Here is a 20,610-nt window from a genome sequence, read left to right as displayed (position 1 = left end):
AGAGAGCAGTATTTTGGTCATTTCAGATTAGCAAATGCTAATTTGTCAGTTTTACGTGTTTCCTATCAAGCCCGTTCTTCTGTGTCCTGTCAGCTAGTCAGCAAGAGTTGTTTTGTGTAACTTCCAAGTTGTGTTATGTTACTTCACCTTCTGATGCTCCTTTATGGAGAGATACTACAGGGAAGAAATTGGTGTGGAAAACTAAGAACTTCCACATGCCCGTATCAAGTCCAGCATGCTTCTGGCAGACAGCTTAGGAAGAATATAAGACCCGAGCAAGTTTCTGATGATATTTTACCAGAATATTCTTTTAGCCTCTGGTAAAATTTTATGTAGGTACCTCCTGATCCAGAAATAGTACATGTGTATTTCATACTCTTTAGTGTCTTTTTTAAAGTGCTTGTGTAGCTGTTTTTTGATACTTCTTAGTGTGAAAGAGGTGCGCAGCTTAACAACACATTGTGTCAGGAATTTCTTCTTTGGTTTTGTTTTGAACTTTGCAGCTAGTGACTTTCAGTGGATGCGTCTTGGCTGTTGTGGGAGGCAGTAAAGAAGGAGTAACTCGTGCACCACACTCACACCTCAGCAGATCTTTGCTTCCTTACAGTTGGGCTTTCTCCCAGATGGGAGGGTCCTGCCCTACTTACCTTTCTCTCCTCACCCATACCCCTGCTCTCTGAATCTTTTCCAGTTCTATTGTATCCTTCTTTATTGGGGGAGCTCCTGCCTGTAGACCGTGTTCAACATGGGGGTAAACCGTAATTTTACATAATGATATAAAGGTGTGTCTCTGCTGCTTTTTCTCCATGCTTTTCTGAGTAACTCCTTTATTCTCTCTCCGAAGTCATCTCTGTGTGGTGATGGCTGTTCAGAGTATTAGAGATTACATATGTCATGAAGATACTGTCTGGGCAAGGGAGCTCGTCTTAGGACAGCTTGCTTGTTGGCTGCCGTGCTAGATGAAATATTATAATTAAACTATCACTGTTATGATCCAAACAGTGAATAAATTATTGATGCATGTGACTAGAATAACTTCTCAAAGAAAGAACATAATCACAGAGAAGGGGAAAGAAAAGAATGGTCTCGGAGAGATACCAGGACAGTATATGGAGACATGCCTTTGCTGTCATTTTATAATTCTGTTAGAGAAAACAGTAGCTGAGCCCGATTTAATCAGAAGATTAGAAGCAATACTGCAGAATTTCTGAACTGGGTTACAGAAGCATTTTTCTCCCTAGAAAGTATAAATATACGTAATTTTCAACCACGTAAATTATATAAATACATACTTTTGGTTATATACATCCTTTAATGGATTCATCTGTTTGCAGCTGAAAGAAATGCAGGATGAAATTCTTACTAAAAATGGAGAAATTAAAATTTTGCGTGACTCTATGCAGCAGATGGAGTATGCTATGGAGGAACAGAAAAGAGCATACATGCTGTTGGAACAGCAAAAATCTCAGACCCTCAGTGAAAAAGAAAAAGAGTTCTCCAAACAGGTTTGTAACTATGTCAATTACCTGCACATCACATGCAGAAGCTAAATTTACAACTTAATGATGTCACAGTCCATCTAGCCAAAGGAAGAACATTTGCATGAAATTTCCAAATTATGTATCCTTTTATTTTCTTATCTAGAAGAAAGCATTTGCAAGAACCTGTTCAGGGTTTTCTTCTGCCAAAATAAAAGAGTAAAATTCAAGTGGTAGAGGTTTTGGTTTAGTTGCTTTTTTTTTTTTTTTTTTAAGCAATCCGCAGAACATTAAAATTGGAATGTATTTTAAAATGGAAAATATCAACAGAAAGTGCTTTATGACTCTGAACATAATACTATTCCTGTTGCAGTCATCTTTCTGAAAGCCCTGAAGAGGACAGTGGCTGCTTTTGTCCCGTTTACGCTGCTGTTAACGGCCTCGCTGTAGTCATGCTCTGCATGGCGCTTGGTCTGTCTTAACAAGTCATGTGCTTCTTGCTTGAACGTTAGGCACTTGGTTCTAAGATAGTATTAATTGGACTAGCATACATAAAAAAGGAGATCTTACGCAGAGTCTGCAGTAAGTAGATGGTAATCTTGAAATCTTATGGTAATTTTATTGCTCAGCAGTTACACCACCACTAAATTATTCGGTAACAGTAAAACTGTCTTTTCAATTCCTCTTTCAGTTACTGTCATTACAGTCAGAGTTGCAGTTCAAAGATGCAGAAATGAATGAATTAAGAACGCGACTTCAGAACTGTGAAAGAAATAAACATGTTACTCAGATGGTTTTAACGCCAAGGTATGAGTTTTGGAAAATGAATTTGTGTTCCTTTTTACAATACATATGCTTAAACTATTAAAGAGGTTTTATGTCTCCATAGAACTTTTAGCTCTGCGTTCTTGGCGAGGCGGGGGAACACAGCCAAAAAAAGTCTGTTAACCTCTATGGAGTTGGCTCAGAAAGAGCCTTCCTTGTACCTGTGGCAGAAACGCAAAGAGTTTATAGTGAAGTACCTTTAAAACATCAATATCACGAAAGCTATTAAATAGATCCTTGTTTATAGTTTAATAAAATAATTACAAAAGAAAAATTGATTCATCTAAGTGTTTGATTTTTTTTTTTTAGCCCTAAAAAGAATTTTGCAATACCAGTGAAATCAGAAGGATGTTCTCCACAGCCTGGAAAAAGATCTTTTCCTACAAAGGAATCCTTCAATGCTGAAATGTCCTCTAGACCATCGTGTTCTTCAGGAAATTTGATTGCCCCGACTACTTCAATCAAAGAAGGTAAACCCATATACATTGCAACATTTTTAGCTGCATACAAACATTCTGCCTTGTGTAAGGATTTTTGTACTATGTGACTGAACAGCTTCAGTAAGTGCACTGTAGAGAAAAACAAGTATTTGTTTTGGGGTTTTTTTCTTTAAATTTCTTTGCGTTTTATACCAGTTGGCGTTAAACAGCTATGACTGGCATTTACGTCAAGATCGTTTTAGTTCACGGCTTGGTAATGCCTGTCTACCAGATGCGAAGCTGTCAACGATGAAGTGCCTGTTGGCCATAATGAAAAACTTTAATTTACTATGTGATGAACTAAAATATCCAAATTGTTTTCTGCCTTTCTCATTGAAGAAGGAAGAACAGGAAATAATTTGCCTATTTCTTGAATTGGTCTGCTAGTCAGCTGATGCATTTTTTGTATTCCTGTGGTTTTGGCTTTAAAGGTGACCTTTTTGGGGGATTTTATTTTAAATGCTACATATTTAGCCGTATTGAAAGAAACAACTGAAACAGTTTACTCATTTCCTCTCTTATGTGTAGGGCAGTAATTCTCACAAAATTTTATCTTTAAATCCATTGAGTAAGTCTTAGAAAATGAATATATGTATGACATAAACAGTGGGACTGAGTGCACCCTCAGCAAATTTGCAGAAAGCACCAAGCTGAGCGGTGCAGTTGACACACCTGAGGGACAAGATGCCATCCAGAGGTGCGTGGACAAGGAAGAAAGGCTGAGGGAGTTGGAGTTGTTCAGCCTGGAGAAGAGAAGGCTCCGTGGAGACCTTACTGCAGCTGCCAGGACTTAAGGGGGGCTTAGAAGAAAGATGGGGACAGACTTTTTAGCAGGGTCTGTTGCGCTAGGACAAGGGGTAACGGTTTTAAACAAAAAGAGGGCATATTTAGGCTAGATAGAAGGAAGACATTTTTCACGATGAGGGTGGTGAAGCACTGGCCCTGGTTGCCCAGAGAAGTGGTGGATGCCCCATCCCTGGAAACATCCCAGGTCAGGCTGGACAGGGCTCTGAGCAACCTGCTCTAGCTGAAGATGTCCCTGCTCACTGCAGGGAGGTTGGACTAGATGGCCTTGAAAGGTCCCTTCCAACCCAAACCACTCTATGGTTCTATGATTTGAAGATTTCTACAATATGAAACAAAATGGTGGGGTTTTTTGTAGCAGCCAACTGCCATGTTTCCATAGGAAATAATAAATGGAAGAAATTTGGATATCATCAAGTAATTCTTACAGGAAGAGTCATGAGAAATCTGAGATGTAACTGTCAGTTACAGTATTCAGTCTGAAACTGTATGGGCAGTATGAAATCTGTCAAAACAAAAAATACAGTAGCCTTAAAGCATTAGTGTTACTATTTTTTCAGCCCCTTGACTGTTAACGGTAATAACACTCGATACACCTATTTGTTTGAAAACCACACTTGATTATTAGTCTTCTGAACCCTGCAAGGCTTCAGTTTGGCTAGTAATTGTGACATATATAGCTGATCGAAAGATTATGAAATGCTTGGGGGGGGGGGTTATATTTTAGAATTTTATGTTGATTTTCAACTAAGTAGTCATGTAAATCTCTGCTAGTAGTGGGAATTCAACTTAAGGTATTGTTTTTTCTAAAAGAAAACGAGCAATAGTACTGAACAATCTGTGGAACATCTGACAATAAAGGTGAAATTCTATTTTCTATTTTGAGGAGCAATTCTACTTGTGTCACAGCGCTTAACTATTGCTTGACATATCTGAGTTATACAAGACAAGTGTTTTTTACTGGTCTGCAGTCTGTTTACTTACTATGTAACAGCTCTGGATAACTGAGTATGCATAAAGGATCGGTACAGGTATAAAAGCAATGTAGTTCTCATACTAGACTCATAATTACTGTTTGTTTTAGACAGTAAGATAACCCATCCTGAAGTTGTATCTGTGAAGCATGAAGCGACGGCGAAAAACGGTTCCTACAATTCTATGCATAAACGAAACGCACAAGGTAACTTAATCCTGTTAACACAGAAATAGCATTTCTGAGGAACCGCTCAGATACGTTTACTAAGCAGGGTCATGCTGAGGAGCCTGCTGGGTACAGTGCCACTGCACAGAATAGTGGTGTTCAGCTAGTTGCTTTTTGCTTTGAATATTGTGATTCTGCAGTAAAACATTTCAGATTATATTATTATCTTGTATCCTAACAACATTCTTATCTTGTTATTCTATTTAAGAAAAAAGTTTGCCTGGGTTTTGCTTTATGGAAGGATATGGATCAAGAGGCATCTTCTTACAAGGCTGGCTCTTTCAGTACTAATATGTTATGGTTTTTATTGTAAACTGATATAGAAAGCAGGAAAAATGTACTCTTTTTTTGAAGGTAAAAACAATAAAGCAACATTTACAACAGTCAATACCAGGAAGTCTTCAGGGTACTATTTTATTTCCAATTAAGAATAGAATTGCATCACATAATTTTAATGTCTGGACTGGAACTTGGGAGGGCAAGTCATCAGGATAGTTGGGATAGATGACCATTTGGCTGGAGATACTTTGCTAATATCAGATTGTAATTAAAATATATCTAAATATTACTTGGTTAATATTTAAATCATAAATTATTTTTTCTGCAAATCATTCTCTTCTAAAGAATGAGTCTCTATAAGAATTCTCTTTTGTAAAGAACGAAGATTTGTAATGAAAAAACTATTTTGAGGTTGAGCATCCTATAAATAATGCTGATCTTTGGAAATATTAACTTGTTGACGTTGTAGTTGATTATGCAGACAATTATGTATCCTTTCAGGTTCTATCTTACTAAATGCACTGATGAAGCAGCCCATTGTCCCTGGGTCATTACTAGGACTCTGCCATCTTCTTAGCAGTAACTCTGAATCTCTACCTGGAGCTGTATTGCAGCCTAACTATTTCGATACGTAAGTTTCGGCATTTTTTTTTTAACTGTATTTGACATGTTCTTAGTATAGTGGCATTTTCTATACCAAGAAATACTTACTCATATAGGATAGCTCATTCCTTGTGTTAAATGCCATTTTGCTTAGGCCATTTAATGCCAAATTTGGAACAGAATTCTGCATCTTTGATTATCGATTATAGTAGATACCAAACAGTGGAACAACACTAAGAGATAAACTAGGTTAATTATATATTAGGGGAAGGCACAGAAACATGTTTTGTAAAACCTGGGAGTGACTGTTAGCAGCTGCTATTGATAACCACTTAAGGGCATAAAACTTGCATTGCAGTGAGGGAAGCATATAAACATGATCATGAGTTAAGTGGGAAGAAAATGTTGAAAAGGTGATCACAAGAACAGTAGGCTTTATATCTTCAAAGTCTAAACTACGTTCAGTTTGTAATGTACTATTTATGTGCAATTTTCAAAGACACAGTGACCTGTAAAGCATTTTCAATATGAATATAGTATATAAATTATAATAGTTTTTAATTTTAAAAAATTAGACTGTAGCTGCTGAAATACCTTTGCTTTTCTGGTATGTTATTTTATTAGTAACTCTTGTGTTTTGTGTGTTCATAGCAAGGCTCATGTCTCATTGTCCTTGCTGTTTGTGCAAGCAGAGGTGGAGTGTTTGGCCTTTGTAGCTGCAGTTTGACTAGTTAAGAGCTGAAGTCTCTCTCTGGCCAAGAAAGTAATTTGTTGTTGTAGTCTTTTAAAGGCCCCTACATATTACAGATCAGTAATGTACAGATACACGTGCTTCCCAGAAGCTACCAAATAACGTCAGGGGAAGATAAGAATACATGACAGGTTATCAAAAGCATGAAACCGGGAAGCCAATGTTTGAAATGTAGTTTCAGACAATGGCTTATACTGAGGTGCTGAAGTTACTCAACTGTAAGCTGCGACTAATTTCACAAGACCTAGGAAAGCTTTGAAATTGCTCTTCCATGAAGGTATCGAGGAGCAGGATTTTTCTTCCTTCTAGTTACGTTTTATTTTGGGAACAGACATCTCTTATTACTCTAGCCTTTCTATTATTTGATTCAGAATATGGATAACTCCCATTTCAGCTGTGTTTTCTGCCTTTTCTTTTGAAGTATTCCCCTTCTTTTAATTTTATTTGGATAGGAAGTCCACACAACTACCCAGCAGCAGGACAACTCAAGAAGAAACTGCTCCTCCTGTATCCCTGCGAGAAGCTCAAAAACTTGCAATAACAGGCTTGAACTTGATTGCTATGGACGAAGGATTATCTGAACAAAGCCCAGCGGAAAGCCGGAGAGATTTCTTGCACCTCACACACTGCAAGGTCCGAGGTGCCGTGCATCTCTTGCCCTTGGTGGACCACCATATTGGTGCATACTGTCAAGCGCTACAATTGGCGGACAAGTCAGTAAATGGTTCTTGTGGAAACCATTCAGCTGTTTCTTCCAGAACCAATACAAACATGGTGTCAAGTAAGGAGGACTGCAGGTTGTCTCTTGAAGAAACTACAGTTATATCACTGGGTGTTCTTTATTATTTGGCCTTTTATAGCTGGGACGTTGTCCACACATTGTTGTCTACTGAAGTGGAAAAAAGTTCTGCCATTGGAGATGAAGAGGTTTCCAAGATGGACAAAAATGTGTTGTGTGATAATCAGTGTGGTAATAAAGAAGATACCAGGACACAAGGAGGGCTGCCTGTAGCTCCACAGGATGATCCCAATAACGATCGAGCTCAACATTCTTTGTTTAAAAAGCTGCTTCAGGTTTTAGCTTTTTCTGCTGCAAGAGGCTCCCAGACTGATAGTATACTGAACCAAAGCCTAAAGGTTTTGGTGAAATTAGCTGAAAATTCAACAATGGACTTGCTAATAAAGTAAGTCAGTAATAGCTTTAAAATTATTTCAGACTCTGTGGTTGAGCAGTTTTCATTTTTCTGTTGAAACTAATTTGTGCAGATGACAGTAGAAGTTTTGACACGTATGGGAGAATATCCCATTTCTCAGATTACCTTGGAGAAGCAGTTGAAGATCTTTCTACTGCCTTTGCTGCTAATGAATGTGATAATTGCCCCCAAAATAACAGTTTGTTTATTTAACAAAATAAAGAGATTTGCTTATGATGTTTATATGAAGCAGATGCTGTTGCCTCATTGCATAGCTGTCACTTGAAAGCGGGAAAACTTAAGACCATATGCAGTTGATCAGAATATCTGAAACATTCATTTTGTGGGTTTTGCGATTGCACAGGATCATTCCAGTAGGTAAAATGCCTCTCTCAAAAGTGAGGCATTTTGCCTGCTAATGGTCTAATATACACAACCATAGTATGAATTGCAGACTGACTGCCAAATGTAATGGAATATGTTTTTCAGTATTCTTCTTATTTGTGACACATAAGTTGAGATCAGGTGTAGTCTGAATGGCTAAAAAGGCACAAATTACAATGGTGCGTACAAGGAATACTGTATTTTCAACTTGTCAGTCCATTTCCCATTTCTAACTTGCATTTTTCTTTTGAAGTTTTCAGCACTTGCTGAGTAGCCAGATACTGCTCCGTTGTCTGTGTCCAGAGACACCTTTGCCTGCTGTCCTTTTGACCGTGAGACTGTTGTCTGTTCTTGCTCAACACCACATGTTGGTTGCTCAACTTTGTTCTCATTCAGGTAAAAGACCGTGTGACACAGAGGATTGTTATCAGTTGAACGTTAGTTAGCATGACTAAAAGTAATGCAAACAGGCCTTACTCCGAGGTGTTAAAACTCCAGAAGGCAAAAAACCTGCTATGTTACCTGAAAACTTGTTTCCTAGTGCAGCATTTCAGTTATTGTTTGAAGAGTATTTTGTCTTGTGGTATCCGTCTACATACAGTGCTTTTGATACCCATGTGGATTTTTAAAACTACTTTCTAGACTAATGTTTATTATATTAAAAGTTGATGAAGAAAAAGGGGGTTTTGAGGAGTTGGAAGCCTGTAATTTTTCTGCGCTCATGACACTGTTACGCTTGGGGATTCCAGTACTCTGCATGACAAATAGTCTTTGTCCAGTTCCTTATGAATGAAGTAGGACAGTATTACCACAAAGGCATATATAAAGTTTAGGGATACTAGTTTCTTCAAGCACCACTTGAGATGTCTCAAGTAAAGCAAGAAGCTGAGCCTGTATCACGGGTCCCAGGATCGCACTCTACGTATTTTCTGAAATGTCGTCTTGTGTGACAAAATTACTTTTTGTCATGAACAATTGACTAGTTGGGAAAAGAACAAAGTTCTCTCTGTTTCAGACACCTGCCTCCTTCTTGCACTGTACATGTATATTACATCAAGACCAGATAAATCAGCATCTGAAATGGTTTGGCTTCAGCTGGAACAAGAGGTAACCACAGCTGTTTATTCCCATGCTTTTTCTTGCTGTTTCCAGTTGGGGAGTGGGAGGAGCAGGGCAATGCACAAGCTGTCCAAAAATGAGTTAGTTTCTCCAGCTGAAATAGAACACTGAAAGTATTGGCTTGCAGTAAGGGATTACTTCAGAGTAGCTGCTTGAAACTGAATCGGTAACTATTCTTAAAGGTAACTATGACTATTACAACTGATGTTAAGTCACTGAAAAGCACGAAGGATCCTAGGATGGCTGTAACTGTTCAACACTGAACTTTATTTTGCTTTTAGATTGATAGAGGAGTAAAAGGCAGCAAGACCTAAGATGCGTTTTAATTGTATTAATTACTTCTGAACTGTAACTTATGAGTTATTACATACAAAAGGCAGTCTGTGGTGACTTGGGATTATATTCACTGTATTCAGTAGAAATGCTAGCTTGCTGTATAATAGTCATGATTATACATAGGAAGAATAGCTTTTGAATTTAATTTGTATTGTGCGTACTGACCGTGGTGACGTGTTTGAGGTTCTACTATTGCTCTGCTGTTCTCATTTGAAAGAATTTTGAACCATTTTCATTATCCCGCTACCTACATTGTTTTATGCATATATGCATACTGTATACAGTGAATTAAGGCCCACCATACCTCGTTAGCCTTTCTCATTAGAAAGTTGAAAAGGTTTCTGTGCAGGGCAAATTCTCTATCTGTGAAGTTTTACAGGGGAGAAAAAACTTTAACAATTTTTGGGGGTAATAAAGAACAACTGTTAAGAAAAAAACCCAAATGTTTGAAACCAGTAACGAGAGAGATTTCTACTCCCTTTATTTGCAGCTTAATTGTTTGATAATTCTGCAGAACCCTAATACTCATAACGCAATCTGTGTTTTTGTAACAGACAGTTAGACTCCTGACAAGGTGTATGTGGTATTCCAGTCCAGCGGTTTTATTACCTGGTACAGACTGCCAGTGTCATCTCGAGGTACGTCACTGCAGTGGCTGAGTTTAATCTACTGAGAACTTAAAAGGTACCCCTAACAATGTTGAAAGAGCTTTTTGCCCCCTTTTTTACCTACAATGAAACAGAAGTATACTATACTTTAAAGGATGCCACCTTATAGGAAGCTTGCTTCTGCTTGCTAGAAAACATTTTGAAATTTGGACGTTTTGAGAGATTAATCAGTGAAGTTCATAACGAAGTAAGTTTTCTGCTACTGTAATTTTACTTTGTGTATTGAGGCACTTTCTTCCTCTTGCAGGTGGTGAAGGCACTAATTATAATGTTACATAGACAGTGGATGAAGATTAGAAGATCTGAGAACAGCTTGTGCACATACAAGGAAAAAATAATTCAGTTTTTACGGGATGCTGTTTTACTCTTACACAGCCTATCTCAGAAAGATAAACTGTTTCATGAACACTGTTTGGAAGTTCTTCATCAATATGACCAAGCCATGCCAGGCATAAGAGCCATTCTCAAAAAGACTCAAAAATTGAGTGCCTGTGAAGGTAAAACCAGTCAAATTATAATGTTGGCTTTTTTCCATCTTGTAGAAATGGAAATTCCACTTCTGCCCCTTTCCTCATTTAACATGTACCAAATACCATGGATCTTTGTTGCTCACACCTCTGAAGGCAACCCATAGTCAACTTCATTATACTGAATAACTATTCTGCTGTTGTTCTTTAATAGTTTTATCTTGTTCTTCTCTCCACAGAAGTATGTCCCTACTATCAAAGAAAGTCCTCTTTAGTAGAAGTCTGCTCAGTGTTACCTTATTTAAAAAACAACCCCATTATTCTACATCTCCAGCTAGTATTATAAGTTCTCTCTGCAATTGTGTGGGGTTCCCTCCGCCCCTTCCAATACTTACCATCTCTCTTCTTCCTCTTCCTTCTTCTACCCTTGACCTTCCTCTGTTACCCCAAAAGCTTCTCTAGCCCATGTCCATCAGGACTTGCCACTTGCTTTGCACACTTCTAGGGTCATTTCCTAGAGAGAGCTAATCTCGTGAAATCGTCTATCCTCCTTGTACCTTGATGCAATTTCTTTGCTCACTCATGGCATTTTGTACATGCATGGTGTAGAGCTGATGTGAAGGTTACGCTCTTATTTCAGGATGTTGTTTGCTACTAGATATCAGACAAGGCATCTGGTCTGACTCAGAACGATAAATCCTTCTTTGTTGGTGTATTTTACCAGTAAGGCAGGCCACGCAAGGATGCCACTGTTAGTTACAGTGACTTTTCAGGAGATACTAAACAGTGTGCCATGTTGTTTGTTCTACTCTGACAGCTTTGAGTGTCCTGAGGTTTTCTAGAACCTTGCCTAACATCTTGTCTAGTTATGCCTGGAAATGGACCAAACCAGTGTAACAGCTTGTGATTTTGGGAACGGTGGTGGATGTGTGTGCTTGCAAACTGGTAGTTAGCATTGAGGTTTTTCCTTTAAAACACAAAATACTATGCTTTTGTCCTAGTGGCCTTTTTACACTAGTTAACAAAAATGAACTTTTAAACTTTAAGTAGTCAGAACGGGTTGTAAAATAACAAACGTGCCCTTTACTGTTTTTCCACTAATAGCTACATTTAGTTGACTGCCCAAGATAGTTCTCACCTTTAATGCCTAGAAAGGCATTAAAGAGGGGGAGAAGTTTGTATGACAAAATGCATATCTAAAGACTTGTTTGCATTGAACCTTGAAAAATATATTTGCTGCAGCCTTCTAAAAGTCAGAATGTTTTAAAATGCAAACAGGTACCAGCTATAATTATACTGTATCGAGTAGAAAAATGACTCTGAAACAAGATTGTATTGTTGTTGCAGAGCTGATTTTGGATGAGTTGTATCCTCCTGAGCCAGAAGCAGAAGACCAAGGAATAGACTCCAGCTAGCTAACATCTAGCAAAGATCTCCGTCCTTCCTCTGCTAAATCATCATAATCACTGCCAGTGTAAATCTGAAATTAATCTATTTTATTAAGGATGACCTAAAGGTTACACTCAAATGCAGCACAACCAGGACACATTTCTTTGTTGTGATTATTTTATTTAAGCATCATCTAACTGTACTGGAAAGCAAAGAAATAAGAATTATACTGCAATGTACTGTTTTGCTGTGCAAAACTACTCAATGGCTTATGACTGGTTTTGTTTATGAATTTCATCCTTTATGATATTGCTGTGAATGGAATGGAAGTTTCACTATTGTGTTCTCCATTTTACTGTGACTACAGCTGAATTTACGATGCTGAATGTGCTGAGGTGGTTGGGATCGCTGAGTTCGTATCAAAGTCTTTTTGGATGCATTTGTTTCTCTTGCAGCTGTAACACTTTCTTGCTTGACTTCCAAAATTTTCATGTTGGTATCAGTTTACTGTGATTTTTAAAAACCTTTCTAGAAAGGCAGCTCAGTTCTGAGCAGGAAATTCAAAGCCTGGTAATGATCACCAGAGTTCACTCTCTTTTCTCAGTGAAGATGAAGGAGCATCTTATTCCCAGGATGCAGTACTGATGAGTGGAGGAAGAACTATTACTATATCCTTTCAAGTGTGGATGCTTGTCAGCTGCAGGTAGCAGCTGAACCTTAGACCCTAAAAAGAAAAGTATGACTGCTATTAAAATGAGCCTACAGGTTTCTGTTTTTAAATAATTTGGAAAGCTTTTTTCATTTTTTGTCAGATACTTGATACAGAACAAGCCTGGCTCCAGGGACCAGGTCCTCATGGAGACAGTACTACTGTGGGATGGAAGCCCTTGGAAAATTGGGAAACATCCAGTTCTCTGGTCATAACCCAAAGAGGGTGTGTCCTGCCCTGGTATGCTGAACAAAATCTTGACCTGGCTTTCACTTTTGAAGAGAACTTTCCCACAAACAACTATACAGGAATAGCCAGTGTAATAATGCAGCCTCTCCCTAGGGCCAAAGCTCCTAGGTACAAAGTTTCACTCCTTCCTCCCACAACATAGCCTAGGGCTAAGCCTTCCTCCTCTTTGAGCAGCAGCTGGCAGAGCTCCACCAGGCAGGGCCTGTGCGTTTCTGTAAAACACAAGCTGCCAACAGCTCCTCTCAGTAACGGGTTTCAAGTCTCCTGTAGCATCTGGAAAACTGCCCTTTTCCAGTTTAAATGCAGCAAGGAAGGACGTGCAGGCACATAACAGCAAAATCTGTGTATGCTTGCATGGCAGCAACCCTAGAACTGCCACCAAGGCCCTGGACAAGACATGCTACAGAAGTTTCAGTGTGACAAACCATTTGACTTGTCTATTTAAAAACATACAAAATAAATTTAAAAAAAAAACACCAAACATAACCAACCAAACACAGCCTTTCCTGGCCTTTAGGATTAGAGAGAACTGCTCAAGAATGCCAGTTAGAAGCCCCTTCCTTACTCAAACCCAAAATAAACATCAAGTTAACGTTTTCAAATATAGCCCTATGAACACAAGCCGTGGTAAAGCAGTACCTGGCAGTTCGCCTGCTGTAAGTGGCAAACTTAGGGCTGTCCTAACAATGATGCAATAGTCACAATATCCCAAAATGCAATGACCTGCCGTCACTTTAACTGCTCTATGCTGTTCTCACCATCTAATTTCTCTAAACATAATTTGAGTTTATATATAGAGATAAGATGCATTTAAACCCCTTCTTTGGGTAAACAGACAAAAGGAATGGTTAAGAGGAGTTTGACAGAAACCAGTTAAGGAATGCCAAATTGTTGAAGCAATGCAGTTAAGAAATTCCTGGCCTCATCTAGAAGGCCTGGTGAGTACGACAACTTGGTAAAAGGGAGAAGCGTATTACTGATAAACCTTACATAAACAGAAGCGTTATCTCTGGAAAAAAAGCTAGGAAAATACCCCCAACTGTTCCCTTCTGGCACTGCATGCCCTCTAACTACTCTTAACAGACAACACCCTAATGCGTTTTCTTCACACTTTTGACTTTAAAGCGGTATAGTCCAGGCTATATACAAACCAACCCAAACCCCTACACCTTCACCAGCAGAAACATCATCATCATGGCATTATGAAATTAAACCAGAGCTTTTAAAAACAAAAGCTTTTTCTGTAACTGAAAAGTTCACGCTCCTAAGGAAAATTGAGGCTGCACTCCTAAAGAGAATACTTAGTATACTTACAGAACGGCCATAATTCATTAAGTCATTTACAGTGACCAATCTTTTGTCAGGATTATTGCAAGATTGTACTGACCTTCAGTAATTCTTCCCTTTTTACATTCTCTGGAGATTTTTTTCCTTGGGATTAAAGAGATCCAATAATGTATGCAACAGCTGATGAGCCCCTCAAAAAAACTCAAGCATTTTTACAAGTTACAGGGCTACTGGTTTACTAACTTCATAACCTAAAAATAACAGAACTCAGACTGTACTCATCAGACACTCCTTGAAGAATTCACAGCATAGCAGCACTTTTTTTCAAAGCCAGTTCGCATTTTCCCAACATGTTATAGATAAGCTGTGCCTCTGTTATTGACTGAGAAAAGGAATTTACTCTGGCATCCAGCAGAGTCACAAGACTGAATAATGAAGTGTTGAGCGACACCAAAAACCACTCGTCGTGTTCTGTACATGATTATCCCATTCCTCAGTCAGCAGCAGCCACCCATGTTTTCTTGCCCATGAGGATGGCAATGAGTTTCCCCTTTGCCGAAAGCTAAGTGTAGTTGGCTTTTTCCTCCTCAGTGAACTCTACTGAGCAGACAGGATTAATGCTAGGCAGGAGCTGGATGAAAAAAGCAAATCACCCCTACCAGCTTACCCATTACTCAGGCAACTTTATGCAAGAAGGATTATAGCCTCGCCAACTTGTCTTTTAAGATTTACTGATGCTACCCCTGAACAGTCGCAGCGCAGGAGGAGGTACCACTGCATTGCTAAGCATCTTCCTGTGGCGATTCAAGCACGTGAGGTAGTGCATGAATTCAAACACAAAACAGTTTATTTCTACTAAATCTACGTACAGAGATAAAGGAAATGATGCTTCATTGACTAAAATATTTAGGGAATTTGCATCTGTAACATCTTATTTTCTAAAACTTGTAGATTCATTGAGTAGTTGAGGTTGGAATGAGCCTGCCCGCGATCAGACCAGATTTCCACAGACTAGAACAAACAACATCTGTTCTGTGTCAACCAAACTGTAATAGGTGAAGATGGCAAATAGAAAATAGCTCATCATGTAGCATGCAACATCTGAGTTGTTTTTATACATATTAATCCCACTAGTGTGAAATACTGCTTAAGAAAGTTTAGCCTGTGCTAGACTTTTAGAACAGTAAGTTAACTGTTGAATAATGTTTTTATGTTAGTAATATTCCTAAAAATAGTAATATTAATTATTTATGGTTATATTAAGGTCAAGTGCAGCAGTTGCAATCTGCCTGTGTAAAGATTGCATTATCTGCTGTGAATGTAATGGCAAATGCAAGCTTAAGTTTAAAGTGTAAATTGTTAAAAACTATAAATCATTGATTAGAATTTAGCAGACTGATAAGGAAAGGGTGGTCTGTGAATTTTGTAAAGACCTACAAACCCACTGTGGCTGAAGTTTATCAAAATGCTTCCAAGAGCGAGGGCCAACACATTCAGTACGAAGTTTAATTGCCAGGAGCTAGCAATGTGCTGAGCATCTTGTCCCTGCAGCAGGTACGTGTAGTTCACCTTGGACTAATCTTTAAAAGTTTTAGTCCTACAGCTTGTAAGTGAAATAGTGGTCCAAATAGCTGCTCAAGTGGTAACCTGCTTTTGAAAATATCTAGAGGAAATAGCTGGTTTATCTTCATATTCGTTATTATATTCCAACCACGTAACTGCAGAGTCTCCTAAAAGGGATAACGCAGAACAAGAACTCTTTTTGGCTATGCATTACTCCTATTGTAAGTTGGTATTTTGAGAATATAGCTGAACAATTTGTTTTGCTAAAGACCTCCTTTACAGCACAGCCACACTGTGATACCTGTCCAACAGGCTGTGAAGCCCATCCTTCCTGATTCCAGGGCCAAAGTAACATCAGAGAGTGAACCACAAAACCCAACTGCAGGAGCAAGGAATGTTAGAATGAAAAGTCTCCAGTACCCGATTCAAAAGTTTTTTTGACTGAAGTAAGGCAAATGAGGTATCAGAGGCTAATTTATACATATCTTGAACTGATATGTATAAATATATATAAATATGTATGTCTCACTCCAGTGAGACAAAAAGTGAAGCAGCCACCCGACTTGTCGGTTTGCAGGAGAGGAGGGACAGCACTGAGATGGAAACAGCATTGCTTGCGAACCCACCCAGCACAGAGCAGCCCCAGGGGAAGCAGAGAGGGCCCATGCCTCGCTGTGCCAGGCAGAGCCTCCTATCCAATATTGACAAAAATAGTTAGTTGCATCTCAAACCTAAAGAGATCACTTTACAACAGAAGGACATCCTTTATGCTATGGCTAACTCACCCTTAGTGGAGACTACCGTAAAAAGGTGAGGCAGAGGAGACTACTCCATCAATAGATGCCCGAGCCCTTGAAAGGATAAAATAACTTACCTTTTTCAGGTTTAACTCAGGTACTTTTTTCCTCCCCTATACAGCTTGCTTAAAAGCTGTAAATCTGGCCAGGTCCCTGTGACACAGGCTATACTAACAAGTAGATGAAGTCAAACAGTAACCAGAGGGAAAAAAAAATAGGCCCCAAACCACTGGCTAAAGCAAACCTGGCAAGTTACCATACATGCCTAGATGTGATACTAAGGTTCCATACTTGGGGGAGCAGGGAATAGGAAAGAATTGCTTGTTTGGCAGTAATTGCTGAAGTTTTTCCCTCCTTTGTGTCCAGCTTCTCCATGCAACACTGCCATGGGTTTTAAGATGCATGCCAAGTTTTGGTCTGGAAAAATTCACACTACCGTAAACAACTGCTGATTCAACGTTATGAAAACATAACCAGCAGTATTCCTCACCTAACCCCAGGCTCTCAACTTTTCAGTCCAGTGGTTTGCTCTCCTATGTGACACTTTGCTGCAATTTTAGAGGATGAAGGTACCTTTGAAACCCTGTGTCCTTGTTAAAGAAAACCTGAAGGTTTTAAAGCAAAGGCTAGTTCCTGTTCCTCAGGCCTGTGCGCAGAGAGAAGGGAAGGCACACAGCTTTTCTCTGAACAGAAGGAGGCTTCTCTGCATGTCACTTCTCAAATTCAGCCACATTGCACAGATGCACCTGCTAAAACGTTGTGGGAAAAGAAACACAGATGAACTAAAAAGTAGTGGCAACAAAAACACCAGAAATAACTGCAATTTCCTGGTGTATTTCTAGCCCAAGCATTAGTTATATTTGTTTTCTAGATTTAGGTTTTTAAGAGCATACATTTTGTCTGCTGTCCCCAGTTAACCAACAGAAATTCTGTTGAGAAGATGCAAAATAAAACTGGAAGTGAAATGATCTACGTTTCACCTGCAACACATTATCAGCCTCCAGCTGAAGCTCCAGCAAATTCAAGAAGTTACACTGCAAAACTGCCTGATTATTCCACGATAAACAACTCTTTCAGAACAAGTTTTGGGGGGGAGGCTGTGGTAGTTTTTTTGTTTGGTTGGGGTTTTTTTTGTGTGTGTGTGTGTGTCCGCCCCTTTTCTTACTGGAAACTTAGCTGGCAATTCAAGGAAATAATGGTTATATACTGAACACCCTCAAACAAATCAGTACTGCTTGGTGTCTTATAAAAAGCATTCTTGACCTGCTCAAAGGAAATATTTTCAAGTGAAAGACTGGTAAGTCACGGGCCTGAATAAAACCTTTCAAAAGCATTTTTTTCAAAACTATTGAAAGTACTCAAAAACATCAGCCAAAGTGTTTTCACAGAGTAGGAAGCATCACTTACCACACGTTGAATTGGTCACGTTGATAAATGAGGCATGCGATTCAGCACACAAGTCAAAATACATTGAGAAGATATTACACTTTAATCAAATTATAGACTTCTTTGAAGTCTACCATCTTGTCTACACTAGACTTTTCAAGTGTCTTCAGATTTATTAGCCAATACATTCAAACATCATGCATTTAATTTACTCCTTAGGCTAGACAAGGCCATAGGAGCAATCCTTTTAGATTAGCTTTGAAGCATAACATCAGAGTATCATGCAGGAGCTTATATTATCCTTGCTTTATCGTTGTGACCTGTAATTTTAATACGGCTTCAGTCTCCACTACTAAAAGTGATATTCATGATACAAGGTGACTTAAAGTACACTAGGTAACACTAGCTGTCAAACACAAGTAAAATGTAGCTTTGCAGATAGCCTCAATTTGAGTATTATTTAGGAGTGTAATAAAACAAAATTGATAGAATATACTTCAAACACTGCATTTATTACAAAGGTGCATAGAGTTTATGCCATTTCTTTCCAATACTTATGCTTAAACTACAAACAACACAGAAAGCTAGGTTACAGTATGTAATAAAGTGAACAATGATTATCTAGTAAATTCAGTACAACAGAATATTCTACTGTATTTAATTTCACAAGACATTACTGAAACAAAGGCACTTACAGAATTTAAAAAATTAACATACACTCTTTCAACATTTAAAATTTTAAATTCCATTCCCCCTCCCATACAGCACTGTGGATAATTAGTTTGATGTGAAGGCAATAGCTACTTGGACTGACACATCAGCAGTGCTTAAAGTTTATGGATCAACTTCTCCATCCTTTCTATAACCATCCCATTCTCTTAACTATGTGAAAACAAATTTCAACAGATTGCGTAGCAACAACTAAATAAAATTTGGTCCTACGCCTTATTGTTATTGATGATTAATACACTAACTATTAAAAAAATCTGATTAAGTGCTCCAATTATGAAGTGGACCGTTTTCTCTCCTTTCAAGAAGTTTTGTAACTGAAGTAGTAATGCTACTACTAAAGTAGTTCCTTGTATATTAATGATTCATCTCTTCACTTGTATACAGCTGTCATTAGCATATGTTCACTGAAGGAAAGGTGTGAATTTTCAGGCTCCTTAACCCTAGCCCTCATCTCCTCCCACCACTCCACATACAGTGCTGTTCAAGACAACTTATTTGGTCTGTACAACATCTACACCAAAACTTCAGGTTTAGGGACCTCAGCTATTGTTGCCACTTTACTTTCTTACAATCTTTTCCTTAGGGATGATGGCAGATGACTGAGCCAACTTCTCATGAAATTGCAGGTTTTCCTTTCATAACCAAAACGTAACCCTGCTAACGCTGCCACGAAGTGTACGCTTTGTCACATCAGATGGAGAAAAGGAAGAGCTGTGCAGAGTAACCACCTCATGAAGCCCAACACTAGAACACTGTACCTCTGCTCTGAGAGCTGCACAGCAGCCGTGCTCACTGGCTGCCTCTCGCTGGCCAGACTCCATCCAGGCAGCTGGCTAACAAAGGTGCTGGACTAGTCTCTGCCCTCCTTCTGTATGAATAAACACAGAGGGGTTGGATCTATAGCAAGGGAATTATTTCTGCAGTTATTCAGTGCCCACCCACCCACAAAAACTCCAAATTTCTAGGGAAACACTTCATCCTCCGTACAGGAGACACTGTCCATTTTTGGTTTTTCTCACATAACTCCTAACAGTGGAATGAAGCACTGCCCAATTTCTCGGCTTACAAGGCAGAAAAGAGGAGGAACACACAGATACAGGGCATAACGCTCTGCAAGTGCCTCCTGGCACCACTTCATGCTATTAACTTCAGAGAGGTGTAACAGAAGGGCATAGGTTGTCATGAATCACAATGCTAAAAACTTTCTACAACTTTGTTCTGAAATGCCCTGAAGACTTTCTTGAAAAGAATTGGAATAACACAGAAATAAACTCAAGAATCAGGAAGAAAAACTGCTGCTGTCAAAGGCAGCCTTCTTTCCATCCATCATGAGGTAAAACAATGCCACCATCAATGTTTTTCAAACAGTAATATACCCCAAATGTAGAATCGCAGGACAAATGGCTTAATGGCCTCTCTAAAACAGTGTATGAGATATGTCAAAATTACTTCACTAATTATGTCACAGTGATACATACCACAGACTAGATAGCTCTACTGAGGAATAACAAATTGTATTTCAGTGTTAGAAAAGATGTAATTGTAGAGGACAAAAGAATTCATGATTCCTTTGATCAATACAAGGCATATAGAGCCAAAAGCCTTGCAAACATTGGTAACAGTCTTGAGGATGTCTCAAGACATTTCATGACTGCAAGCACTACCTTCTTGAAAATATACTACCTCGCTGTGACCAGATCCTACCACTCTTCCTTTCCCTGACTTCTTGTTTTCTGCTCAGCTTTATGGGAATGTTGAAGGCAAGCAGGAGGTTTAATCTCTACTGTGTGTTGGGCTGGGATTTCTTATTGTCCCACGTATCATTACTCAAATGCAGACTGAGTTTATAAAGATCTATCATCCCTAGGTTCCTGCCATCTACAGTTCCCACTAGAGACAGACAGTGACAGA

General features: G+C 38.8%; 1 protein-coding gene across 1 annotated transcript in view; it reads left to right on the top strand.

The window, feature by feature from the left end:
- ATRIP (ATR interacting protein) overlaps positions 1–12,002 on the top strand; it is a gene marked incomplete at its 3' end in the record, with an annotated part of 13,367 nt that extends 1,365 nt beyond the window's left edge. The window contains exons 2-12 of the mRNA XM_082004620.1: positions 1,335–1,505; positions 2,170–2,285; positions 2,613–2,773; positions 4,671–4,766; positions 5,568–5,697; positions 6,873–7,604; positions 8,251–8,393; positions 9,013–9,104; positions 10,007–10,090; positions 10,368–10,617; positions 11,935–12,002. Of these exons, the coding sequence (XP_081860746.1) occupies positions 1,335–1,505; positions 2,170–2,285; positions 2,613–2,773; positions 4,671–4,766; positions 5,568–5,697; positions 6,873–7,604; positions 8,251–8,393; positions 9,013–9,104; positions 10,007–10,090; positions 10,368–10,617; positions 11,935–12,002 (2,043 nt within the window). The remainder of the gene's footprint in view (positions 1–1,334; positions 1,506–2,169; positions 2,286–2,612; positions 2,774–4,670; positions 4,767–5,567; positions 5,698–6,872; positions 7,605–8,250; positions 8,394–9,012; positions 9,105–10,006; positions 10,091–10,367; positions 10,618–11,934) is intronic.
- Positions 12,003–20,610: the final 8,608 nt, after the last annotated feature.

Source organism: Phaethon aethereus, assembly GCF_964289735.1.
Source record: "Phaethon aethereus genome assembly, chromosome: 11".
NCBI lineage: Eukaryota > Metazoa > Chordata > Aves > Phaethontiformes > Phaethontidae > Phaethon > Phaethon aethereus.
Note: the sequence above shows the minus strand (reverse complement) of the source record. Positions and strands in the feature narration are given on the sequence as shown.